The following is a 27,805-nucleotide window of genomic DNA, read 5'->3' on the forward strand; positions in this document are numbered from 1 at the left end:
GCCTGAAGCTATGCTTACCTGTTCAGGAGGAAATTAGCCAACTTGGCATTCTTTTGGGCTCTAAGCTGTCTCCATCTTTCAAATACATCTCTGATATTTACCCAGACGTGTTTGATAAGTCTCTGGTCATGCAACTGTTAGAAACATGCGGTTTTCTTTTTTTTTAGGTCGGGTAGAATCTATCTCCGGTGGATCCTGTTCGTTTGTGTGCTACTTTCATGGCTGTACTAACGTTAGAGCTGTAGCGCGCTGGGTTCACGTTGTTACAGGTATATCTGGCAACCCGGCCTGGCTGTCAAACTGGGCCGTTGATAACAACACACAAGCCAAAACACAAATATAAATTCCATTACGGAACGGAAATTTCTAAAGGAGAAAATACTGCCCTTGGCATTGTTGTCAGAAAAGATAGTATTTCAGTTTAGCATGTTTCCTTAATATCTGATGATGCATTGGGGTCATTTTTGGATTTATTACAGTAAATATATTACATATTGGACCTTTAAAAAAATCTGATGAGCCTTAAAAGTTTTTTTTTATACCTAAAAGCAATTTCACAGAGTTATGTGCAAAACAAAACCATACATTCTATTGCAAGTTTTAGATTGTCTCTTTCATATAGAATATGTCTCATATTCCCTGCAAATCAACTGCATGACTGCACAAGTGAACAACTGCTGCTATGGTACACATTTTTCACAGACTGCAGACATTGATGGTGACATTATCCTGTAAAGACCAGTCAGAAGCTCTAATACATTATGTCCCTGCATTAGCAAAGCAATAAGAAAGAAAGAGAATAACATAAAGTAAACAAAACTAATCACACATATGCACCCTGCTGGGTTATTGACTTAAGCAGACATGACTGTGACTAGCAGCTAAATCCCTTATGATATGACTTGCATGTAATGGTGCACAGCTTTAATCAGTGATTCTGGGTGTTAACTGGCCCGTGGCTACACAACCCCCAGATCTTCCCCCTGCAGGCTTCACTCCATCACTGCTCCCTCCATCTGCCTTCAAAAACCTGATCGTTGTGTGAACGTTGATCCTGAATCCCCTGTGCTTTCGATGATACTGAAAGAATACTATACAGAGAAGGAAGGAGTGTTTCGACCAAGCCAGTTTATCCTCAAGACAAAAAATGGCTTTTGCAAGGGATAAACCCACACTGTCAACTGCAAACTGAATCAGGAGCCGATTTAGTTTTTGCTGCCTGTGGGACTAACAAGAAAAAAATCTCCATGCTGATTCTTCAGATAATCTGCAGCTTTCACAGGCTGGTCATATCGGTTGTTTCATCCTGCCCATCTCCTACCAGATAGTAGGTTTGTGAGGTTTTGCTTCTGTACTGCCCAGAGTAACAGAGAGCGTCTCTGCCCATGGTAATGATGTCTCTCTTATCAGCTGACAGACCATATATTCTGTCCCCCGAATGCCTCCTCAAAGGCAGCACGTCTATGTCCACAGACTCCATTCTTAAAGGTAATGATCCTACGTTCTCCATCACAGAGTGTCTTCTCGTTGGCAGAAAGTCTGCTGTTTGTATGGAGTGCTGGAGTGTGTGGGGCTGGCAGGGGAACAAGGAGCTGTCACACACACTGGGACTGGACCGACACCAGTCTGAGATACTGTGGTCGGATCCTGCTCGGCTGTCTGAACTGTCTCCGACCTTCCGCCCAAGTCCCTGTCCTCTAGCTAAGCTCAACAGCCTGGGGATTGCAACGATGGATGCAGACGCTGCCACAGCGGCGGCAGAAATATGGTGCCGCTCAGCAGCAGTCACTTTGGTGTCTGTAATCACTGCAGTAGGAGACATCACGGCAGCTGAGCTGGAGAATGAAGAGGAGCCGAATATAGCGGAGACTTTCTGGTAGTATCGCGTCCGTATCACTTTAGCTGAGCGGTACAGATCCCCTATGAAACAGTAACAAATGGGGTTAAGGCTGGAGTTTGTCAGGCCCAGCCACTGGGCAAATGGCCGTGTCTGCAGGAGCCAAGACGACGGCCTTTGCTCGCAGTCGATCCAAAGGTCAACCAAGTAGAGCGGCAGCCAGGACACTGCAAACAGCAGCACAAGACACACAACCATCTTGGCGATCTTCTGGCGCGTCTTTAGGCGCGAGGCATGCAGAGCTTCGCTGCGAGGGTCGAGATCAGCGAAAGTGGATTTTCTTCCACCCCAAAGCCGCCTGCCAGTTAGGAAGCCTATGGTGAGGTTAAAGGTTACTGGCAGGCAGTAGAGCATCACAAACAGCAGCACATTATATCTGTGGAAGAAAAGTGAAACAATTAAAAATTAGATACTGATTTAATTCCCTTTTAATTAAAATATATCTATTATATCCATCTGTATACAGTATGTGATAAAACACTAAAGATGCTCTCCATCCTCTGCTATTTAGATATGCCTGAGGAGTCAAGGATATTTTTATTATAACGACCGCATGCTTCATTTCAAGTTATGGATTGCAGGTAAGTATAGTTATCAGGAACACAATGGGTTCCTTTCAAGACTATTACACTTGCTCTTGTTTTCATCAACAAGACACAAGGACCAATATGACAGTATTATAACCAGCAGCGCCGTGTTAGAACTCCCAATAGGATTAGGTTTGAGGGTATCTCTGGATAATCAACACTTTTTCTAACACTTTGCAGCACTAAGTTGCAAGATGGCTGACACACAATGAAGCTATAATGGCATATACAGAAAGCTATTAAGTGAACACAACAGTCAATCTGAGAAACTTGACATGATTCATGAAACCAAAACAGGGAAATTCTGCGAAGGATAAAAAAGGAACAAAAGCCTGTCACTAAAACTGTGTTTGAAGTACTAAATAGTGCTGAAGTTGACAGTCTGAGCTTCAAGCACAGCATTGAAGAACCTCACAGGTTTTAATGGCAAGTGGGTTCCTGTATGAAAATCTAAAGGGACCAAACACACCAGTACCAACTGACTACATGTTGAGCTTCGCCTCAAGTTCCCTCAAGTTGCAAAGACGTGCACGTAAGTTATGCGCCTCACATATAACAGAAAGACCTACCTAATTAAAAAGGCTTATTACTTCCTCAAAATATCAATTAAAAATATGTCTGGCAAAAAGTTGCAACTAGCCCTGTAACATTAGTTTGCTTTGCACTGGTTTTGATAGTCTGTGGTCTTTTTTTCTGACTGGGATAAACAGAGAAGGAGAAAACGATTTCAATGGGTGAAATCGCCGATTCACTGGGTTAATCAGCCAATCGGAGAGCTCTTTTTCATTGACAGCGTCTTCTAGTTCCACATGCTCAATTGGCCATTAAGAGCCAATTACTGCCAACAGGGCTGGACAAAAACTAATGGTGATGGATGGCCATTTAGCTGGACAATGGCTCAACAGCGCCTAATTGCTCAGTGTCAGCTTGGTGTGTCAAGCTGCATCATGGTTGATTCTCTGGTTTGTAAGTGAACAAAGGATCTGAAAATGTGATGAAGAGCAGAAGGATCCTAGACTTGATGATACTGGTACATTTTGACTGAACTTACCCCTGTTTAAGGCGATGCTGAGGCCACCTCTCCTCACACACCAAGATGGCAAATGTCTCAAAGCTGATCTCCCGCCGCTGGTTCATCACTGCAATAGGAGCGCACATGATCGAAGACACTGTCCACACCACGGCTACAGTCGCCAAGATTCGACGGCGGGTAAACATGGAGCGAGCTCGCAGTGGCGATCGAACACTGTAGTAGCGATTCACGCTGATCACAGTCAGCGTTAACACACTGGCTGAGACTGAAACAGCCTGCGTGAAGGGCACCGCCCGACAAAGGAGGTCGCCGTACACCCAGGCGGTGTAGATCTGACTTCCCAGGGTGATGGGCATGCACACACACACCACAGCCAGGTCACACACCGCCAGGTTCACCAGCAGACTGCGAGTGGCGCTGACACCAGCTAGCCGCCGGCTCCGCCTGTTGGTGAGGACGCGCAGGGACATTAAGTTCCCAATGAATCCCAAAATGAAAGACAGACAGTACATGACGGTCAGAGCGATCGTGCTGGGCTCGTGGACAGTCCAGAGCAGCATGCTCTCCAGGTTGGCCAAGTCTTTCAAAGGAAAGGTGGACAGGGACAAAGGAAAGGAGGAGGCTTGGTAGACAAAAGTGGATGTTTGTGGAGAGGATGAGGCTGAAGTGGTGGAGAATAAAGGGAAGGAGATGAGGGAGGAGTAAGGAATGAGGGAGGAGGGGAGCAGAGAAGGCAGAGGTTGATGGAGGGAGGCAGTGGGGGAACTGAAAGTGGAGGACAGCATTACAGAGCTGTGGAAGCCGTAGGTGTGGTTGAGTCTTTCCTGAGAGCCGTCGTACTGCAGCAGCGGAGAGAAGCTGGGCTGCACTGAGCTCCAGTCTGACAGGTGGTCCTGGGACAGATCCATGCCGTTCTCCCAGCGGAAAAAAAAGCCACAGCCAAAAGGTAGCAGAGATGTATGCAGATCTCTCGACTGTAGGGCTTATTGTACTGGTGTCCCTTGGTCCTCATTAAAATCCATAATAATCCACATCATTTCAGGTTTCAGTTATGTGGTCTGCAGGTTCCTCTATTCTGTGTGGATAAAAACATTTCTAGACAAATGTAAATCATGGTCCCCCATCTTATGCCACATCTGATGAGTCAGCTGGAGTCATCATGCTGTTCAGCACTGGTCCCAGTGCAGTCCTTACGCTATGTACAATCATTCCTCCAGAGAGTGGCTGCCTGAACCTGATTTTCCGCCACAAGCTGTTAATAGATAATCTCACCTTCAAGGAAGGCAAACATCATGCAGACCTCCTCACTGTCTCTCTCTTCTTCCTCACCCCTTTAGTCCGTTACAGGGATGCAATCCGATCTGTTTTGAGAAAACATCACAGATATCAGTGGCTGATTCTACCTACAGTTGTATTAAAAGCTCTGTAGCAGACCAAATAACAGCAAATAACACACCCCTAGATAGAAAAACACTGAAAAGCTTTAAACACCTCCTCCTGGTAGATCACAGCTTCTCACAGTTAGGTAAATAAAGTGAGGACTGTTTCTGCTCAGGAATGGATTTGTTGTGTAGCCTACTGTAGTTTTTAGAATGTAGAAAAATTGCAGTATAGCTATAATATTAATTATTAATTGATCAAGCACAGATAGCAGCATGTCACCCTGGGCATATATAATTCTCACCAACATCAGATTATTGCCATTTAAAAAAATAAAATAAGAAAAAGGTGCAGAAGTCAAACGTTTCAATAAATAAACTTAAATATGTCCACCCCAGCCACATCTTACAAAAGATATATGTGAATCCTAAGTGGATGTAAAGCCAGAGATGAGTGGCTGTTTGTTAAAATAATTATATAACCCTCAAAAGAAAGCAAATATCGCCTTATTTCAGTTATCGTTTATACTGACCGTGTGCGGATCCCTTTATGTTCAAAGCCTGGAGATGTTGAGAAGGTTGCCAGCTGGTGACTGAAGATCTGCACCAAAATAAAAGATAAAATAAAATTAAAAAAAACAGTAGCAAAGTTGCTCCTGAATCGCTTCGAGCCGGTAAATGCGCTTTATAATCCGTTTTGAGTCTCAGAGCTACAGAGGGATTTGTTGTTGGGAGAGCTCTTTTGTTTTTCCAACAGCTTTTCCTTTTCACTACGGGCTCCTCACATGTCTGCGCTCCAGGAGCTCCGAGCCCGTCCGCCACTGCAGGACTGGATATAAGGGAGAGGAATCAAGTCAGGGAGGGAGCAGCTGCTGCACGCACGCACGCGCACGCGCGCGCACACACACACACACACACACACACACACACACACACACGCACACACCGGCACGCACTCAACCGCGCAGTACCTATGGCAGTTATTAAACCCTGTGATCAGTCACAAAGTGTATCAACGTAACTCTGCAGGCTTCATGTTTCGGTTCGTCACGAAAAATGGACTGTTGTTGCCTCCTGTCTTGACGCTCCAAGAAAAAAAATCAGGATAACTGGATTTGTTCTCGTCTGATTGGGCCAAATAGCTTAATGACTTATTGGCTTATTTTCCTTTCCCGACTTTTGTATGAGATTTTCTATACTGGTAACAGCAAAACACATTCCTCTTAAAATAAATGAGATAATGATAAATAGCAGGAACAAAAATATTGCAGAAAGGACAAATTAAATTGTTTTAGAAATGCTTTGTATGTTATGTATAGACAATGATGGAAAGAATAATTAATAACTTGATTTATTTATGTACAATTTTAACTTTCCTTAGCTTTTTCTTCTACTTTATGCCTCTACTCCATTTCCGCATGGCCAGATGAACCTGCTATAGAGGGCCAAGGGGCAATAATCTGTTGTTGAGCCCCTTTTGCCCTATTTGACAGCTTCAATATTTCCTAAGACACCCAGAGACCAACCAAGGCCTAAAGGTGAGGTCCACTTAACGTAGTAAATAGGATCGCACTCAGCCCAGAAAAAACGGTGTGGTGTCCCGGCTCTGATGCTGGCTAGGGCGTAATTTCCACTGCAGGGGGGACATGTACCCCCAATCTGTGATTGGTCCCTATTTTAAGCAATAAAGAAAGTAAGACATCTTTTTCTTATACATAGTTTAGTAGCCTACTATTCTTCCTGGCATAATTTGGTTATGGTCAACTTAATAATTTCATATACCATCGTTAGGTGCTTCTTATAACCTGTTACTGAGCAGATTCCTATTCAGACTGCGTGAAACCAGTTTCATGCTTGGTCAGTAAGAAAATGTATTTAAATCATTCAGACGGGATGGAATAATTGGAAAAGGCCACAGTATTGACCATACCACAGATTACTGTTGTCAATATTGATAACCAGTGAGCTCAGAGATCTCTCTGACGGCCCTTTTGACAAAGGCTTTATCCCTGGATCAAATACAGAAAATGAATTCTCCACCAATTAACTTGGAAGGTTAAATTAAAATGTCATGGACCTGAATCTCAGTAAGCCCAGTATCAGTGAATTAATAATTCCCTGTCATATAGCGCTTTGATCAATTTGGCAATTTATGCATATCCTGCTATAATTTTCTCCACATTAGACTCATTTATTTCATCTCAGGTCAGGACAGGTTGTGTTTCTTGTACATTTATAGAAAATGAGTTCATAGCTTGTGGCAAAATAACCGTCTCTCACATTTTTAATGTGGGTTTAGCACATTTTCTTTGGCATGTTTGGGCAACAAAGATGGTAACTTTAACTTTCATTGGGACTTTATAGTATAGAGAAAGTCCAGTATCATTAGAAAATACTGCCACAGCTTTAAAACTAGATGCATTATGAAATGTCAGAAGATCATATTCATGTCCACCTTTTACAGTGATGAAAAAAATGTATCATGTTATATAATAAAGCTATGAACCAGTCAATATTTAAATAGTTTAGTTCCAGAAAAGCATAAGGGAAAAAGACACCCACTCTGCAATATTGACTGCTGCTGCCAAAGTTGGCTGTGAAGTCATGACTCAGCTCAAGAGATATATATATATTATTTAGTTTCATTTTAAAGACTGAATCTTTTATGTTCTTTCCCATATTCCCTGCTGAATCTCAGATCTGTCTCCAAACAGACAGGGACACATACCATTTTGTAATTAAACCCTTTGTTTCAGAGTTGTTTTTTTACATGGTTTACATGGTGTTAGTTTCCACATGTATTCACAACAGGAAGTGGGAAACTGACAGAAAGAGTTTATACTCTTTTTTGGGGGGGGGACCAAAAACTGTGTTAATAATGTACAAGGTTAGTCTGGATATCACCAAACCAAGCTCAATCTTTTCAGATTGAACATTAGTCTGGGGAGTCTGCTCTGTGTTTCTACTGCACAAGAGGCGTGATCAACGGGCATAGTTCAAATGACTCGGTACGCAATTGGATAGTCCTTCAACCAATCAGACCAACGATCCGGGTGACGTACTGCCGGTCAGTAGTAAAAAAAAAAAAGCCGGTCTGTAGTAAGGCAAACACATCCTTCTTTTATAGGAATTGTTCCAGGGCAAGTTTCTGTTCCGTTTTCAGAGAAAACTTGTCTTTGAAATCTTTTTAAACAGCTGCGACAGCGGCATCAACGGGTTGCTGCGCTTCGGTGCCCGCCATGTTGAATGTAAACAAAAAGCTGCCTGGTCTATCGTCAACGTGTTAAACCCGCCAATAGCGCGCCAGGTGGATAAGCCAGTTTGTGATTGGTTCCTGCAAATTTGTAACGGAAGCAGGATAGATAAACGTACAGGTTTCCAGCCTGAGCTGCAGGGAGGAATCATATCGCCGGCATATCGGGCTGGGTCTAGTACAAGGTCAGAATGGTGACGTAGATTCAACAATAGTTTGGGTTTAAAGTGTTGCGAGCTTCATCTGTGTAGGTTCTTAAATGTGGTGGGTTTTTGCCATTTAAATGAGCTGCAGTATTTTTTCCAAAGCAAGAGTAGAGAGCAGAAGTGTTTATTTTTAAGAAAAGGATGAACACATTGCTGTAGCTTTGACTTGCTGACTAATGAGAACTGTGAGAGAGAGAGAAGAGTGTGCCAGGTTTGATACTTCAGACAGTGGAAATGCTGCAGAGTAAATGCCATTTGGACTCTTCATAGCTCCTCCGGTGATGAGTGTTAGCAGCACCTTGTTCAAAAACTGCCTTTGTGTTTTAGCCTGTAAAGGGCAGCAAAACAAAAGGGCAGCAGCACACCTGTGAGTTCAGTTAGTTTGTCAGGACGCACACCTTCACACATCAGCATCATTCTGAATCAAATCGCAGCATGGTACCATGGACGTGTTTTTGCTACTCATCATTCAAAGCCACAATGTCACTATACCATATTATTGAGTGAGTTCACGATATGCGTACATTAAGTTAAGTTTTAAGTCAAGAGTAAAATAATCTAAACACATTAGAAAATAATACAAAATACCAATAATTAATTACAAAGCAACAACAAGCTAAAAACGAAATGTATCAATAGTCCCTTTCCGACCAGAGGGATTTTTGCAGTTCCTAGAACATAACGTTCCTAGAACCCTTTTTTTCTCGTGTTCCGACTGGTCCAATTTGGGGATTATTAAGTTCCTCTGACTGTAAGTTCCTGTAACTCTTTCAGCTCCTACTTCAGGGCACAGTCTTTTCCCTTTTCCCTTTTCCATTTTCAGCGTAGGAACCCTTAGTGACCTAGCAACATCTGAAACACAAACAGGACATGTTCTTCACTGTCTGTTGCAATTCGCCTACGTATGCTAACTCATAAGACAAACAAAACACATTCAACCAGCTAACTGTTACAGTTTTTCTCGATTGTTTACACACAAATACTGGCACTTGAGACACAATGACCACAACATGTAACTCATGCACCAATCCCCTGAACTAATTCTGCTAAACTACAAGCACAATTCCTGCTTTACACTCAAATTGCAGTTCTAAAACACACTTTTTTTCAAAATTCTGCATTTGGCACAATTTTCATGAAGAAAATCTCTTGTTTTCACAAGGAACACACTGCCCTTCAAATATGCACACTAACTCATCACATGGGCAAACACCTGTCACACAGTTTTACAATTAGCAATCTGAGCTTAAGCATAAAAGGGCAACAGGTGAGCTCTTCTGTTTTGTAAAAAATGTTCTGCCTGGAGATGGAAAGTGTATGACCGAAATCCACAAACGCGTATACCCCTCCTCCAAGCTATGGAAGACGCATGTGGAGATATAGCAGTTGATGCTTTTCATGGCTGGACTCGCCATGCTAGGCAATATTTCCCCCGCTGCTTGGCCAGGGAAAACATTGCTTGTGATGTTGATGAGGTGCTGTGGCCTGACCGAAACAGAAGAGAGGACGCAGCATAGTTTTTTTTTTTTTTACTGTAACTGTATACAGTAAATTCTTCTGTTGTTTTGTATGTGCAACTTTAATTGTTAATAAATAACATTGTTTTGTGGGAAAAATAAAATATATTTGTCGTGTATTTGTGTGTTCTGAGTATAAAAATAATATTCTCAAATATTTTACAACACACTTATGTATGTACTGTCTGTAGTAAGTGTAACACTGAACAAAAAAAAGACCTAAGTCATTATGATGAATGGTGTTTTCCATTCATCATAGTGTTTTACATTGAGCACATCGGTGTTCAACTGGTTCTTATACATTTCTATTCATATGATGGTTTGTGTGTGTCATTTGAAAACCATGCTGGTTTGTTGTATGTGGCGCTAAAGTCAAGTGACAACGCTATAAAGACCGTTGTCGTGCTTGCATCACTCCCTTACCCCTCCTACCAGTTCCTATGGCCACTTGGCCAGTGTGAATGCAAATGGCAAAACCGGTTTTGCGGGAGAGTAGTTAGTAGAACTGTTTAGAAGTGGACTGTTCCTATAACTATGTTCCTGTAACTACTTGGTCGGAAAGAGGCTATTGTAGCCTTCCAAGAGTTGAATAGTTTCATGGAATGTCCTTCTTTTGAACCTTTTAGATTTAAAGGTCCCATGGCATGAAAATTTCACTTTATGAGGTTTTTTAACATTAATATGAGTTCCCCCAGCCTGCCTATGATCCCCCAGTGGCTAGAAATGGTGATAGGTGTAAACCGAGCCCTGGGTATCCTGCTCTGCCTTTGAGAAAATGAAAGCTCAGATGGGCCGTTCTGGAATCTTCTCCTTATGAGGTCATAAGGAGCAAGGTTACCTCCCCTTTCTCTGCTTTGCCCGCCCAGAGAATTTGGCCCACCCATGGGAGAGAGACATCATGGCTTTCAAACGAGAAAAGTGGCAGTTGGTCAAGGCCACACCCCCACTCTCCACTTTGCCCTGCCCTCTCTCCTCCTCAATAGCTACAGACACAAAAATGGCACATCCTAAGGAAAGCTCATTGTGGGACTGGCTCTAGTGGCTGTAATTCTGCACCAAGGCTGAATTTCGGGAAAGAGACTTCAGATATAGTATTAGGGGACCACTAAGGTCTATATAAAAGCATCCAAAGAGCAGCATGTCATAGGACCTTTAAAACTTAGTTGAGTAAAACCTTTTGCCAGAGGGCATTTTCCTTAAAGAGGGGAAGCTGCTGTGGCCGGGTTGGCTCAGTCGGTAGAGCAGGCGCACATATACATAGAGGTTTATGCCTCGGCACAGAGGTCCAGGGTTCAAGTCTGACATGTGGTGAGTTCCTGCATGTCTTCTCCCTCTCTCTCCTTTCTCACCTAGCTGTCATTGTCCATCAAAAGTGGAAAAGCCCCAAAAAACATCTTTAAAAGAGGGCAGCTGCTGCGAGAATCATCCCTAACAATGTTCAGAGCCTTTTGGTGAAGCCAGACTTTGTAAACTGAAGAGACAGGAGGAAGTGTGGATTTCAGATGCAGTTTATTTAGTTTAGAGGTCCAATTTAGGGACTTATTTAAAATGGATTTATACGGCAGTCCTGTCGTAGATACCTACAGTGTAGGTTTTGAAAGTTTGATGCTGGATTTCACACGTTAACAAAACCACAGCAACGCTACACGAATGTATCGTACGCAAATTTTTCTCCACACATTTCACATTGTTCACAAGTTCAAATTTTTCACTACGTTGTGATACAGCATGACAGCTGTAGAGTCACATCCAGGTTACATTCTATTTCATCTTGTCCCATTACTGAAAATGGAACAGCTGTAGCGTAGTTGCCTGTTGAAGTTGTTTCATTCCCTGTGGAGAGCAACTGCAGTGATCAGAAGGTTGCAGTTGCCACCGTGCGGTCAATGAAATGATGTGAGACCACACAAATTTGCCCATGGCTGTACGAACTGAGGCGAAGACGCAAGTTGAAAAATGTTTCAATAATTTACACTTGGGCTTTATGAATCCAGCATTACTTCATAGAGGCACAGAGATAAGGGGAAAAAAGGAGAGAGACTGTAGGAAAATAGCTGGAGTTCATGGTGAGCTCTTAGAGTCAGAGGCTGATCTGAGTACACCCACCATTGCTAACTAGCTTACAGCTAATGCTAAACACAAGCTGCAAACTATTCAACTTCCTTATCTTACTCTCAGCAATCTCTCCTCTCTACCTGTAGGGAAACTTGTCAGAAACTTGTAAGGAGAAAACAAAAAGCAGCCCAAGCAGCCAACCACAGCTCTTGCTGTCCCAACAGTAGCGCACATATTCTCATGAATGCATTTGTATGATATTGTATGAAAATTATATTTATACGATATTTTATTAAATTATGGCTGGTCACGTAACAGTTAAGTTTAGTGCCTGTCTCTTTAAGCCCCCTCCCAAAAACCTGCCTTAGAATTAAAAAAATAAATCTCACTTTTTACAACATGGGACCTCTAATGTAATTAAAGCAAATGTGACAACAAAGCAAAAATGACACGATTCCTTAATAGTAAATATAATGCAGATAAATATCCATTCAGTTTGAAAGTCAAAATCCTGCTGACAGAACTCCTCATGAATGTGAAAGTTTAATCCATTACTGAGATGCTGACACTGTGTCCATACTATGCGCAGTTGAAACAAGATTGCTTCAATCAATAACCTTCACCCGAACAGCAAGTGTGCCATGGGTTTGTACGAAGTAGTTCCTGTAATGGGTTTTTCAGAGCTGCACATTATGTGACCCAGGGATTTATTGAAACTTAGACATCATCATTTAAATAAGGCAAATGAAGAACGCTTGTATTTACTAAGCAGCATGAATTCCATTCGAAGTGGACATTATTTTCCTCCAGGGGCACTTCAAAGACAGTGGCTTACTGTGCATGCATGCGTGCGTGCGTGCGTGCGTGCGTGCGTGCGTGCGTGCGTGCGTGCGTGCGTGGTCAGTCTGGCCAGTGTGACAGTCTATTTTAGATAACGGTCGGTTTTCCATCATCAGTTTGTCTGGTTTGCAGAAAGTGAAATGGTGGCAGAACATGATTTTCTAGTGGGTCTTTGTGTACCCACTGTTGTGTTGAAGGTTGCAAATATATAAGTATGCTGAATCACATCATGCAAAATAATGAAACCTGTAGAGATTTAATATGTCAGAGCGTTTGGAAATAGAAAATTGAATAATGTTTTGAAGAAATCATTCGATGAGGAAGTGAGTAAACAAACTGTTGGTTTATTCATTCAGTCTTTCATTCCAGTGTCTATAAACTGATTTAAACCTCTGTCACACAGCACAAACTAAAACATCACGTTATGGAGCAGACAAACAAATGTCGATTGATTTTCATCAGAAGATAGTAACCATGCTTGCAGAAAGCTTCCTCACGCACACGTACACTAACAATGAGTCTCTGTGACATGATGTCTCTGTTATGTGTGGAAATATATGTGGATGCCTATCACACAGAGATCTCTGAACTCTCACTGTTGGATGCAAAACACACAGTCAACCCTCCATTGTGCACCATTACTCTGAGTAAACACAACAAAGTCTGGGTGGGTGGGGACAACATTTAAACATTCAAACATTGTCTGAGAGCCCTTTGTCCAGTTTTTGTCCATCCATCCATCTTCTTCCGCTTATCCGGTGTCGGGTCGCGGGGGGAGCAGCTCCAGCAGGGGACCCCAAACTTTCCTTTCCCGAGCCACATTAACCAGCTCTGACTGGGGGATCCCAAGGCGTTCCCAGGCCAGGTTGGAGATATAATCTCTCCACCTAGTCCTGGGTCTTCCCCAAGGCCTCCTCCCAGCTGGACGTGCCTGGAACACCTCCCTAGGGAGGCGCCCAGGGGGCATCCTTACCAGATGCCTGAACCACCTCAACTGGCTCCTTTCGACGCGAAGGAGCAGCGGCTCTACTCCGAGCTCCTCACCCTATCTCTAAGGGAGATGCCAGCCACCCTCCTGAGGAAACCCATTTCGGCCGCTTGTACCCTGGATCTCGTTCTTTCGGTCATGACCCAGCCTTCATGACCATAGGTGAGGGTAGGAACGAAAACTGACCGGTAGATCGAGAGCTTTGCCTTCTGGCTCAGCTCTCTCTTTGTCACAACGGTGAGATAGATTGAATGTAATACCGCACCCACTGCGCCGATTCTCCGACCAATCTCCCGCTCCATTGTCCCCTCACTCGCGAACAAATCCCCAAGGTACTTGAACTCCTTCACTTGGGGTAAGGACTCATTCCCTACCTGGAGAAGGCACTCCATCGGTTTCCTGCTGAGAACCATGGCCTCAGATTTAGAGGTGCTGATACTCATCCCAGCCGCTTCACACTTGGCTGCGAACCGATCCAGTGAGTGCTGAAGGTCACAGGCCGATGATGCCATCAGGACCACATCATCTGCAAAGAGCAGCGATGAGATCCCCAGCCCACCGAACTGCAACCCCTCCCCACCCCGAATACGCCTTGATATTCTGTCCATAAATATTACAAACAGGATTGGTGACAAAGTGCAGCCCTGGCAGAGGCCAACCCTCACCTGAAACGAGTCCGACTTACTGCCGAGAACCCGGACACAGCTCTCACTTTGGTCGTACAGAGATTGGATGGCCCTGAGAAGAGACCCCCTCACCCCATACTCCCACAGCACCTCCCACAGTATCTCCCGGGGGACCCGGTCATACGCCTTCTCCAGATCCACAAAACACATGTAGACTGGTTGGGCATACTCCCAGGCTCCCTCCAGGATCCTTGCGAGAGTGAAGAGCTGGTCCGTTGTTCCACAACCAGGACGGAATCCGCATTGTTCCTCTTAAACCCGAGGTTCGACTATTGGCCGAACCCTCCTTTCCAGCACCTTGGAGTAGACTTTACCAGGGAGGCTGAGAAGTGTGATACCCCTGTAATTGGCACACACCCTCTGGTCCCCCTTTTTAAAAAGGGGAACCACCACCCCAGTCTGCCACTCCTTTGGCACTGTCCCAGACTTCCACGCAATGTTGAAGAGACATGTCAACCAGGACAGCCCCTCCACACCCAGAGCCTTGAGCATTTCTGGACGGATCTCATCAATCTCTTTGCCACTGTGGAGTTGTTTGACTACATCAGTGACTTCTGCCTCGGAAATTGACGACAATCCCCCATCATCCTCCAGCTCTGCCTCTAACATAGAGGGCGTATTAGTCGGATTCAGGAGTTCCTCAAAGAGCTCCTTCCACCGCCCTATTACCTCCTCAGTTGAGGTCAACAGTGTCCCCTCCTTACTGTACCCAGCTTGGATGGCTTGGATGGACCCGCTGCTTTGCCTCTTTCACGGCAGAGACTGCAGCCCTTCGGCCCCTGTCTGTCGGACAGGGGCCTCCTCCAGACGTTCCCAATTTACCCGCACTACCCGTTTCGGCTTACCAGGTCTGTCCAGAGTCTTCCCCCACCCCCTGACCCAACTCACCACCAGATTGTGATCGGTTGACAGCTCCGCCCCTCTCTTCACCCAAGTGTGCAAAACATACGGCCTCAGATCAGATGAAACGATTATAAAATCGATCATTGACCGTTGGCCTAGGGTGCTCTGGTACCAAGTACACTTATGAGCATCCCTATGTTCGAATATGGCGTTTGTTATAGACAATCCATGACTAGCACAGAAGTCCAACAACAAACAACCACTCTGGTTTAGATCAGGGAGGCCGTTCCTCCAAATCACGCCTCTCCATGTGTCTCCATCATTGCCCACGTGCGCATTGAAGACCCCCAGCAGAACAATGGAGTCCCCCACTGGAGCCCCATGCAGGACTCCACTCAAGGTCTCCAAGAAGGCCGAATACTCCGAACTCCTGTTTGGTGCATATGCACAAACAACAGTTAGAGTTTTCCCCCCCCACCACCCGCAGGCGTAGGGAGGCGACCCTCTCGTCCACCGGGGTAAACTCCAACGTAGCGGCACTCAGCCGGGGGCTTGTGAGTATCCCCACACCCGCCCGGCGCCTCACACCCTGGGCAACTCCAGAGAAGAAAAGAGTCCAACCCCTATCCAGGAGTATGGTTCCAGAACCGAGACTGTGCGTAGAGGTAAGCCCCACCAGATCTAACCGGTAGCGCTCCACCTCCCGCACCAGTTCCGGCTCCTTCCCCCACAGAGATGTTCCACGTCCCCAGAGCCAGCGTCTGCTGCCCGGGTCTGGTCCGTTGAGGCCCCTGACCTTCACTGCCCCCCGTGTGGCAGCGCACCCGACCCCAGCGGTTCCTCCCACAGGTGGTGGGCCCATGGGCTGGAGAGATGGGGGCCACGTAGCTTTTTCGGGCTATGCCCGACCGGGCTCCGTGGCAAACCCGGCCACCAGACGCTCGCCATCTGGGCCTGGCTCCAGACGGGGGCCCCGGGCTTCCTCTGGGCAGGGTCACTTCACCTCTTCCTCGTTGTTTCATAGGGCTTTTGAACCATTCTTTGTCTGGCCCCTCACATGAGACCACTTTGCCTTGGGAGACCCTACCAGAAGCACAAAGTTCCAGACAACACTGCCCTCAGGTTCATAGAGACACACAAACCTCTCCACCACGATTAAGGTGATGGTTCCCGGAGAGGTGTTTTTGTGGATTTATAAAAGTTTAAATCTTATATTTTTTCTCATCACTTTAAGGACTTTAAAGCTAAAGTGTAGTAGTTTAGTTAGTTATAGTTTCTGTCACCCCCATGAGGAATTCTATGTAATGACAACACCACTGTTGTTACATCCACATGACACAAGCCTTCCGTAATTGCGCACGCACCCCCACCCCTCCTCCACACAGTTGCTGGTAGCCGAGGACGACATGGAGGATTAAAAAAACATGATGGACTCTTCAGAAGAGGTAATAATCTTCACTCGAGTTTCTGCACCCAAAAGTCGCCGGACGACAACAATTTCTAAACATAGCCATACTGAGAAATACAGAGATAGTTGTGTGGAGCTGATAGTCTTAATTAGCTTTGTAGCAACTCATTTGGCAATGGCTTGAATGTAACAGACGTTCATTAATATGAAAAAAAAAGTTTTGCACTAAAGCAGGCACAAACCTTAGGCACAAACCTTAGGCACGCGTGCCACCATGGGCACGTGGGACCTTAACCAATGGCAAGCTGGCAATATGTGTGCAAGAGAGTTATTGATGTGTTGAAATCATGGTTGAAATGCTGAAGCACTCTCTCATCCGCATGCCAAATTACAAGGTTCACAGTTGCGCGACCTGTTATTTACGGTAGTTTGATTGACTCATATCTCTGACTGGGAACAATACAAAGAGGATTACCAACGGCCGCTGGGGCAGATGAACTAATGCTAGTCTTGTTACTGTAAGTAGGCTACATTAAAACCTTTGTGAGTTAAAAGCCAATACTTATCAATGCACTCACCTGTGTAGACCAGCATAAACATGTAGAAAGCGATATTTCAATCTGCTCTGTCTGCTCAGTACACTCAATTACAATTACAATTTTTACAAAACAAGCTAAAAAAAGTGCTGTCGGTTTGTAGTCTGTTTATCTTAGTTTGCAGGGAATCTTGAAATTTGGACAAATTCTTATAAACTTAAGCTGGCTGAAGAAACCATCCTCTCCACTGGAGCGGTAAATATGGACGCATTATAATACCAAAACAAATACATGTGGCTACTTAATATGCACGTGAATGACGCAATCGTTATGTTCGTGTACTTCATTCTTGATAATGATGCTGGTTGTGTTATTATTATTTTTGCCACAGCATCGTTTCATTGAAACTGAGGCATACAGGACCTGCTTATTCCCATGCTTATACCATTCATCATTAAAACTGGGCTTTTCCACGTCAACTTTTCGCTTCAGGCTCTTTGACAGTGATATTTTTGTCATCCCATTTTCCACCAATTAGGACGCTGCATACTAAAACCATGTTTCCATAATCATAATAAGAATATACAATAATAATAATTACAAGGTCCTGATTATGAGAAATAAATGTTATCAAATGTTGCTATGGAATAAAATTACAGATTCCCTGGATATTACATTTTGATGTGATGTCATAATTAAACTTAATGTTGACATGGCACACTAATAAACAAGACATTTTGAAAAGGGCGCTTCATATCAAAAAGGTTGCCGACCCCTGCACTAAAGCTTTAAGGACTTCCAGATTGGGTTAAAAGCAGTCATCAGACCTCTGTCTGACCCTCGTCATCATCATCAGTTGAGAATGGAATAAATTAATTAGTGGGTGGTGCAAATTTACTGTAAGTTTCATCCATTTTGACTTTGGATGTTTTGGACTCTCCGTTTCCTCTCTGTGTAGAACTGACACAAAGGATTGCACACACAGTAAATTCCACAGTGTAAAATATGCAGTGCCAAATTACATGGACTCTTTCAGAGTTATTACAACTACAGCTGGAGTAAGATACTGCCCAATGTTGGTAAAAAAAAGTACGTAGTTAAAAGACGCAGTTTCAGACGTACACTGGAAAGCTCCGCCCACCTCCGCCTTGTCTTAAACGGACCAAACATTTTCACAGCGCCATTTTGTTTCATGTAGAAGGACTGCAGTAAGTTTCTCCTAAACAGCTATTAAACACATTATTTGGCATTTCAGCAGAACAGGTCAAATAATTAATTTGCTTTAATTAACTTGGTAGAATAGTCATGAATGTATGTGAATATGCCCCACATTGTTATGGTAGAAAATAAGTACAAATTTCAGCCTTTTATGGCAATTGACATTTAATGATATACTATGTAATGTAGATCTCAATTAAATTATTATTTCCTTCCAACCTGTGAGTGATTGCCACTGATTGCAACTCTATTGAAATTAAGTTCCAAATATCCATCTTGTGTTGGGCTGACCGAGTCTAAAGACTTTTTTTTTACTTGAATATTGAGATAAAATAAAAGATAAGCCTTAAAATGGGTGAGATGAATGATGTCTGCACAAACTGTCATCACTTTGCTACATTTTCCTCACTGAGAGTAATTGTATTGTAATTATGATAACGTTTTTGTTTTGTGTTCTTGTTCTCTTCGGCTGTGACAGATCAATGACACTACTCTCTCTCTCTCTCTCTCTCTCTCTCTCTTTCTCTCTCTCTCTGTTTCTTTCCTTTTCCCTTTCTGACATCATATTAAATGTTGTACTTCCTTTAAGGAAAGGGATTATCATAAATCATTAGAGCTTCTCTGCTTGTGGTAATGCTGGGATCCCTGCTGAAGGCATATATAAATCATGTTCTACAAACACACGTGCACAAACATACATATATACAGTATGCACATGCACACAAAATGATCTAATTTCTGCTATTAATTGGATCTTGTGAAAGCGATTAACGTACCATCTCTGCCATCAGGAAGTGTGTATGGAGACAATCAATTTCCAGAGGCATCGCTAACCCCCTACACACACACGCACGCACACACACACACACATCTCATGCCCCTTATTTGATAGCTCCTTGACTCCTTGGTCCTCAGCTGAACCAGAAGTTGTTCTGTCCCTCCTTGGTGAAGGCCGTCTCAAAGCTCTTATTTTTGCCCCGAGGACCGAGGAGGGATCATCGAGGAGGGATTTTCGGGAGCGACAGGAATAATACGAGGCCAGCTTAGCCGGAGGAAACAGAGCAGCCCGGGAGCGTGCAGCTGATGGAGTTGCTAACTCTGCCCATACAGCTGACGAATTAATGTGACGCTTAAGAGGAAAGGACGTTTCATCCCTCTAAAACACATTTGCTCATTTCTTCTCTTCTCCGATGATTTCCTCGCGTCTTAGTCCCTCCCACAGAGGAGGCCCGGCAGAAACGCGAGGAAGGGAGGCAAGTGGAGGAGTCGGGGATGCAATTTAAGGGCTATGGGACGTACCCACAGTTTCTTTCCCTGATCTGCCTGCCTAATAGTGACCTTTTACACCTCAACAAAACCATTTCTTTTACTCGTCTTACACACTTTTCCAGCACTTTACACCACAGTGAATGCAAACTTAAATTCTAAACCGAGGGTCTTCAGTGTTTTTTTAAGCCAAGGACCCCTTAACTGAAAGAGAGACGGAGCAGGGACCCCCCTACTACATATTGTATAAAATGAAGTTGCATATTAAACTGGGCCTACAATAACGTGTAGGACTGCAAAAAGCCTTTATACATACCTTTTTGCATAGAATCCTAAGCTATGAAATAGGCCTAATAATGGTTAGCATGATTTTATCAATCATGTTTTAATGTTAAACATACATGTGGCGCAGTGAATAGCAGATTAACAATAGAATAGAATAACAGATACAGTGAATCCTTAGGATTCACTGTATCTGTGGATGGCCTTAGTGACTACCTGGAGGAGTTATATTTGCTAATAATATGTTGGACACATGTTAAGACTTTTTAATTTTTGAAAAAACTTTCAAAAATGTAACAATTTTTTTTATTTAACAATAATTTGGATGCCCCCCCCTGCATTGACTCTGAGGACCCCCTAGGGGTCCCGGACCCCCTGTTAAAGATCCCTGTTCTAAACCATTAGAAGGTAAAAACAACACCTATTAAAGAAAACAAGTGCCTTACAAAAAAAAAAGAATCCATATAACAGCTTATTCCTGTTCTGTTTCCCTCGTGACTTTTAGCACGGGGCAGGAGGTGACCGGGACAGGTGAAAAAGTCTGAGGACATCTGGTGGATGAAGGGGCCTTGGGAAGTGGCAAAGTGGCTGAAAGGAGGGAAAGAGAGGCAGAATGGGCAAGAATAAATGCAAGTGAAGCAGACATTTTGACAGATTAGTGTCATCATTTCAGTTTTAAGTTCTTCAGTCTCTACGGTGACTACGTTTACATGCACATAATATTCCGTGTTTTGCCCTTATTCCAAAAAAGATGATATTCTGACTAAGCTGTTTACATGGCTAATTCAATTGAATTTTATTTATAGCATCAAATCCTAACAAGAGTTATCTCAAGACACTTTACAGATAGAGTAGGTCTAGACCACATTCTATAATATACAAATACCCAACAATTCCAGTTATTCCCCCAAGAGCAAGCATTTAGTGTGACAGTGGTGAGGAAAAACAGAACAGTGGCTATAATAGTCATAATATTTCTAGTCATTTCTATGACTAGAAATAGTAATAGTAATAGTTCATGGCGTAGCATGGCACTGCAGGGCATAGCAGGGCATAGCAGGGCATAGCAGGGCGCGGAGCAGGACCACGGCAACAGCTGCAATCATGATTTAGATGCCACCCTAATCCAAGGAAAACTGCTGGGCGAAAAAAACATTAGGACTCCGGGGAATAAACTCCCCAGAGCTAAATTAAATAATATTCCCGTTTACATGTAGCCATGCAAAATTACGAGGTTTTCCAGCGGTGGCGGACTTGTTGGACCGTGCGAACACAGCGTCCCTCTTTCATTCCTTCAACCAGCTTCTTGAAAAGGTCAGCGTAGGGAAGTGTGCAGGGTGCGAACTACGGGGGAGCTAGGGGGAGCTCGGCTCCCCTTAATAAGACATGGGCTCCCCTGAAAACGTGATTTGTGAAATTTTGGGGGGTCTCTAAAAATATTGACAATGTGTCATTTTGACGTGCAATTTCAGTTTTGTGTAATGTGATCATCGTGGATTATAATGTGTAAAACTTCAAAAATGAATCCATGCGTGATGGTGATTTAAACCCAATTCACTTCAATAAAGAAAACTATACATGCTATTCTTGTTATGAGCATCAAGGCGTGGCGGCGCTGCGGTGCAAATCCAACTCATGTTTAGTACGTGTTAACTCAAAGATTCGTAGAAAAAATATAAACATTGGAGGCCATTAATCGGTGCGCAAGTCCTTGAAATCCATTCGGCAGTAAGCATCATATAGCCATGGCAAAAAAAAAACAAGGCAGTATAATTAATTTTGGTTTTACTAAGAAACTGTGTAGCGATGATGTTAATAGCACGACTAATTCACCTGCTGCAAGCCCACTTAGCACACCTCCAAGAAGAAGCTGAAGAAATAATGTCCTCTCTGGCTGAAGATGATCCTAACCCCTCTCGCTCCTCTCTCCCGTTAAATTGGAACAGCCGGCAGTGGAGAGCCTGGAACAGCCGATATACATGGCTGTTTGTTAAGGATGGAAGCTTGGGGTGCGTCGCTATGGTCTAATTGAACGGAGGAATTCTGGTATTCTTCGGTAGCCTGAGTAACTTTCACCGTTGTTCATGTGAAATCTCAAAAACAGCCTGATGCTTTGTTTATATATTTGTGGCTGGCTGTTTGCCCTATCTATTCCTGTCGATAAAGTATGATAGGGTAAATCCTGTAGTGCATACACTTGTAGCTGTTATGTATCTTTGTAAGTCATTGTAAGTTGCAAGCGCACGACCCCCCCCCCGCGTGGAAAAAAAGTGGGCTCCCCCGAAGGCCACGGTATAGTTCGAACACTGGAAGTGTGCGCGTATCCAAAAACCTGTTGATATCCAAGTCTTTGATAATGTTTAAAAGTAGCTGTGTTTCTCCTACTTATCGGGTCTAAAGCCTTCCAAACTGTTGGCTGGTTGGTTACAGCAACCATAGTAGCACACAGAGCTGACCATACCATAAACAGGCAGGAGGCCGTAAACTGGGCTGAAAGAATGCCTCTAAAACCCGAATAATACTCGAATATCTCACGTCTTAATCTGAAAATGCTATATTCGGAAAAAGGCCTCATTCGGAATATCCAACCGGAATATGCTGTTTAGATCACCTGTATCAAATTGGGAATAATATTCAGAACAATAGTGTAAAAACAGTGATAACAAAGATAAAGGCATATGTATTTTTCTTACATTTTTTTTGATTACTGATCTTGGTTTTTATTCTTATTTACTTATCTCTTTTCGTTTCCCAAAGAGGTTCGTGGGTGGGTGGGTGGTGGGGTTCTGTGGTTGATATTATCACCAAGATGTTCTGTGTTGTACTATTTCATGTTATCAGACTGCTAAATAAAACTAGAACTGTTTGTTCTACAATCAAACAATCAAACCAAAAGCGTCCAAAAAAAAAAACACAAAGAAGCTGGTTGGGAACTAATCATCAAGAAAGGTTGAGCAATATCCATCACAAGTCATTCTCAGGCTCCTTCACAGATAGCATATGGGTGTTGCATTGAAAGGTTGCAGATAAACAAGGTCAAAGCTGAAACTGACTGATCTTAGAGCACACAAGCGAGACCCAACATCTGAAAGGCATGCAAAACTCAAGGTAGCTCTGCCGCAGGGCTTAGCTGTCTTCAAAACTGCTGAATGGGATTCTGCTCATTTATAAAAGGCAATGCTAGTTATACAGTATGCCTTTATGTGTTGAGATTTACATTTTGTAGTTGCTCAGCAACGCACATTTTGCTAGCTAATTTTCTAACTCATGAACAAGCAAAGTGACCTGTCCTGCCATCCCATCACGAAATCCAATTTCCTGCACGTCAACCTTCGTGGACTGCTGGATGTGTCAGTCCGAGTATGACCACGTGTGCATGTGTGTGTGTGTGTGTGTTTGTGTGTTTTTGTACAGGTTACAAAGGAAATGGATGCTTTTTGAAATGAAGTGCAGTTACTCAATGCCCGGCTCATCCGGCAAATCCTCTGTTTCAACCCTTTGCTTTGAATCATAAATATTTAATTTCTTCTAAAGTCACCGTTGTTTCTCCGCTTTTATGTGCGCGTGGGTGTGTTTCTGAGAGTGTGAGAGGGTATGACTCTTGGATTACTTCTTGCTTGTCCCTTATTGGACTACAACTGAGAAGAATTCATGTTTAAATCATTTTTCCTCTGGAATTGATATGAAGGTGTAGTGAACTGACAGCTTTTGCACTCGGAGCTACAAGAAAAGGAGAGACCACAAACGTGAGATGACAGAGCTGCTCGTATCAGATTCGAAACCCTGCGGCTGCCGTTAAAAGATTGATTCTCATACATCTAGTCCGTAGTCAAGCATTGTATGGCAGGCATGCACGCTTTGCTGTACCTGCACTGTTGTAACCTGCTCATCCCTCAGTTTGGCCTTCCTCTTTCTCCCTACAGCAGAGTCGCTCATTATATCAGCAGCTATAAAACTCAAGCAACCTTTCACATCCTCCTCTCATCATGATTTATATCACCCTATCTCATTCTGTGGCCCCAATTTGAGTTCAGTTCAACCAACAGAAATAGGACGTGGTCTGAGGTAGCTCACCTGGTACAGCAGGCACCCATATGCAGAGGCTCAGTCCTTGACGCAGTGGCTAAGGGTTCAAGAGTGACCTGCTGCATGTCTTCCCCCTCACTCTCTCTCTCTCTCTCTCTCTCTCTCTTTCTCTCTCCCCCCTTTCCTGTCTACAGCTGAAAACAAAACAAAAGGTAAAATAGTTGCCGCCATGATAACTTTCCAGAGTAAAATCGTGTGTGACAGAATTACAAATAGTTGTCCAGTTATATGGCATCTAAGTAAACTTGAAATTCATGGACTATCCAAAGTGGAGTTCCTGGATCATATGTGATTGTTTCACCAGTGTCTAAAGCAACAGACCCTCACCAACTCAGCCCCTTGGGTTGTTTTAACGCAGGGCTGTTTTCAGTTTGAAAGCCTGCCAAGATGCTCCATTCAGATAACAAAAAGTTCCCAGAAAAAAACCTTTAACCGGAAATTGAAGTCAGAAACCAGAGAAAGAGGAACTGAGGAGGGATGCCTCGTATGGATCTTAGATGTCTTAGATTTTGACAGAGAGGGGACTCAAAACAAATCTGATACCAGATTCTGTGACAGGGAATCCCAATGGACTCGATTGTCTGTCTTCTTTCTCCTTTCATTCGGCTCTTCTTTTTGCCATCCAATTCTTTCCAAACACCAAAAACTGAAAGCTATGAGATTTCTGTATCTCGTATACCCACAGCATCTCTTCGGGCCATTTTTATTGTAACTGGTTCAGAAGATTTTTTTTCATTCATGTACCATTTCAAGTGTTACTTAGTACATACAGTATTTCTATCATATCTGATCATGTCCTACATGTAGACCTGGTGATAAAGTGAATATATGAATACATTGATTTGAACGGAAGCTACTATAAATAAAACATACTTAAAACTAAAAGGATCCCATGCCATTCACCAAAGTGAATCATTTATAGGCATCACTGTCCTTTTTCAAGCTGTGCGGACACCTGCTGTACAATAATGAGGGTAGTAAACAAGGAGCTTATTATTCCGCTCTTACTCCTCTCTGAACTCTACACCTCATCCTGTCCTATAGTACATAAGACAAGTTACTGACGTCATAGGAAAAGCACACGCCTTTTTTTTTTTTTTTTTTATATGTGATATTTTTTCCCCCTCTTTTCACACCACAGTTTAAAAAAAAAAAAAAAAAAAAAAAAAAGAGGGGTAAGAAAAAAAAAAAAAAAGGAGGGGCCTCTTTTTTTCTTTTTTTTTTGGTTGTTTTTTTTTTTTTTTTTTTTTTCCCGCTTTTTTTTGGGGAGACAATCTCAAAAACAAAAAGAGGAGTGTATTAAAAAAAAAAAGAAAGAAAAAGTTTTTTTTTTTTTTATACTAAAGGTTTTTCCATCCCCATTTTCCCCCCCCCCGTCACTGCACGAACACCCACACAAAAAAAACCCGGGGAAAGCAAAAAAAAAAAAAAAGAAAGAGATGGAGGGAGGATGGAGCGAGGCGTATATGGATGTGCATGCATGTATGTTTGTGGAAGAGGAGGAGGAGGCAGGACATACAGACTGACAGTGTAATTTCCCATGGCACCATAGAATGATTCTTTTCGATGAGTCCCCATCTATTTCAGAAGACTGGAAGACTTATGAGCTACATGATTGATTACCAACCCATCTCAGCCGTGTGAACCATCAGCTGTCACTCTGTTAAGAGTAACAAATGTCCTCACATACATTCATTTGTCTGTGCAGTGTGTGCGTTTGCACTGTGTATGTGTGTGTGTGTGTGTGTGTGTGTGTGTGTGTGTGTGTGTGTGTGTGTGTGTGTGTGTGTAGGAACTAAACAAATACATGAATGTGACATGCTACAGACACAGGCAACAGCATCATCTAGTGGATAACAACTGCTCTACTCTACATGTGTGAAGCAGCTGTGTACAAGCTCCAAAACATACCAAACTGACTTGTGTGTTAGAACTGTGCCCCGGTACATTTTTATGGAAATGTCTGAGAACTGCAAGTGACAGAAATTAATACAAACAGTGGATTAAGGTCCAGTTTGGCTGCAAGTGAATCAAGATAAATAATACTTGCAACAAAGAATGACTTAAGTGCATACCCAGTGGACAATAATGCAAGAGCACAACTATTGTATCTGAACCTATCACACCACCTATCTAATAATGAGAACATCGGTCTCATGTGCTGTTCCTTATGCATTTGATTTGATACAGTGACATTAATCGGACATGAGCAGTTATTGTCCGTTTGTTAACACAGTGACAGGATGTTTCTTGCATGCTAAATATCTCTGTATTATTTAGGTGATGGATTCAAGTTAAGTAATGAATCATTTAGGAGTCCAAAGTCTCAGGATGCTTTAAGGCTCTGACACACCAACCCGACGGCCGACCTTCGGCAGAAAAGGAAGTCGGACTGACTGCCTCCCCGAGTTGGCCAAAAAAGTGCCTCGGGAACACACCAAAGCGAAGCCGACTTGAGCGTACGTTCTGCGCGTGCGCGAGACGTATACAGCAGGCAGCGCTAATCTGTATTGTCGCCCATAAAATGAAAACTGGCAGCTGATTGGACGACCGCGTCACGTGGGTCTGGCTTCTCCGCAATTTCAAAGCCAGACCATCATGGCGGCTCATTCGATCTCATATTTTATGAAAAATAGTTCACCGAAATGTGTTTCTGAAAACATTTCAACAAAGGTCACATCCCGCTCGTCATTTCCGGGTTAGCACTCCACCAATCAGATTGGTCATTGAGTCCGACTGCCCACCTTCCAATTCAACATGTCAAATCGGCCCAAATGAAGGCCGACGGCTCCTTCAACTGACGACGGCACGGAACAGACTCGAGTCACTGACCTCGCCAGACTGTCTGACGGCCGATAATCGGGTTGGTGCGTCAGGGCCTTTAAACGAACAAGCTTGTGCGACGTGTCGTCCAACCACATCTAAAGGCAAAGAGGTGGGATGAATCGTAGAAATGGGTACAATGAAATTAAGTAATAATCAAGCATGAGATTCCTTTGACAGGAGGTTATAGACACTGTTAGAAAACTTTATTTATAGCACACTGAGGCCTTTAGGGTTCAGTATAACATGCATTTAACAGCAACATTTCAGACAGAATTCTATTAAATTAAATTAACTAAATTAGTGTTCAGTTTTCTTATAGAGTTCAACTTTCGGGCAGTTTTGACACGTGAATTTGTGCCATTGACCAACTGCAACGCATCTTGACAGTGCTGACCTTTGAGGGAACAGAGAACCAGAGAGTCCAAAATGGAGGAAAGTGCCCACTTAAATATACCCCTGCTCTGCTGGAGAATTAAGATTCAGAAAAGAGATGCAATATGTTTTGCAGTCAGTTGTGAGAAAGGAATGGAATGGTACTAATACATTCCTTTGAATTATCTTAACTTACTGTCTGATTAGCAACCAAGGACTCTAGTTGTCACTGTGTTTCCAAACTTCCAGCATCACATATTTCGCAAGAATGGTCAAATAAATTATTCTGTGACACTTTCTGTAGTCACCAGCCACTTAGGTCACAATTACAATATGTGACAGATTATGTGCTACTAAGCATTGTATGATTGTTGTTGTAGTTGAGTCACCAAATCTGGGTCAATTCAACAGAAATGCTGTACAAATAGCACTTCTTGTCTTGTACAGTAGACCGATATGTTGAGCTTGTCTTCAGCTCTGACTTAAAGAAGTCTGCTGGGAATACCATGTTGCTCTCTAAGGCCAGC

At 43.2% G+C, this 27,805-nt stretch overlaps 1 protein-coding gene across 2 annotated transcripts in view; it reads right to left on the minus strand.

The window, feature by feature from the left end:
• Positions 1-502: 502 nt before the first annotated feature.
• Positions 503-27,805, minus strand: part of LOC120567649 (cholecystokinin receptor-like) — a 32,722-nt gene continuing 5,419 nt past the window's right edge. Inside the window, exons 2-4 of one of the 2 annotated variants that reach the window (XM_039814595.1) lie at positions 5,430-5,497; positions 3,536-4,878; positions 503-2,273 (exon numbers count right to left, since the gene is read on the minus strand). In XM_039814595.1, coding sequence (XP_039670529.1) covers positions 1,277-2,273; positions 3,536-4,425 — 1,887 coding nt within the window. In that variant the 5' untranslated portion in view covers positions 4,426-4,878; positions 5,430-5,497 and the 3' untranslated portion in view covers positions 503-1,276. Of the gene's footprint in view, positions 2,274-3,535; positions 4,879-5,429; positions 5,708-27,805 lie in introns of those variants that run through there. The other variant, XM_039814585.1, reaches the window with a different exon arrangement.

The sequence above is a fragment of the Perca fluviatilis genome, chromosome 1 (genome assembly GCF_010015445.1).
Source record: "Perca fluviatilis chromosome 1, GENO_Pfluv_1.0, whole genome shotgun sequence".
Lineage (NCBI taxonomy): Eukaryota > Metazoa > Chordata > Actinopteri > Perciformes > Percidae > Perca > Perca fluviatilis.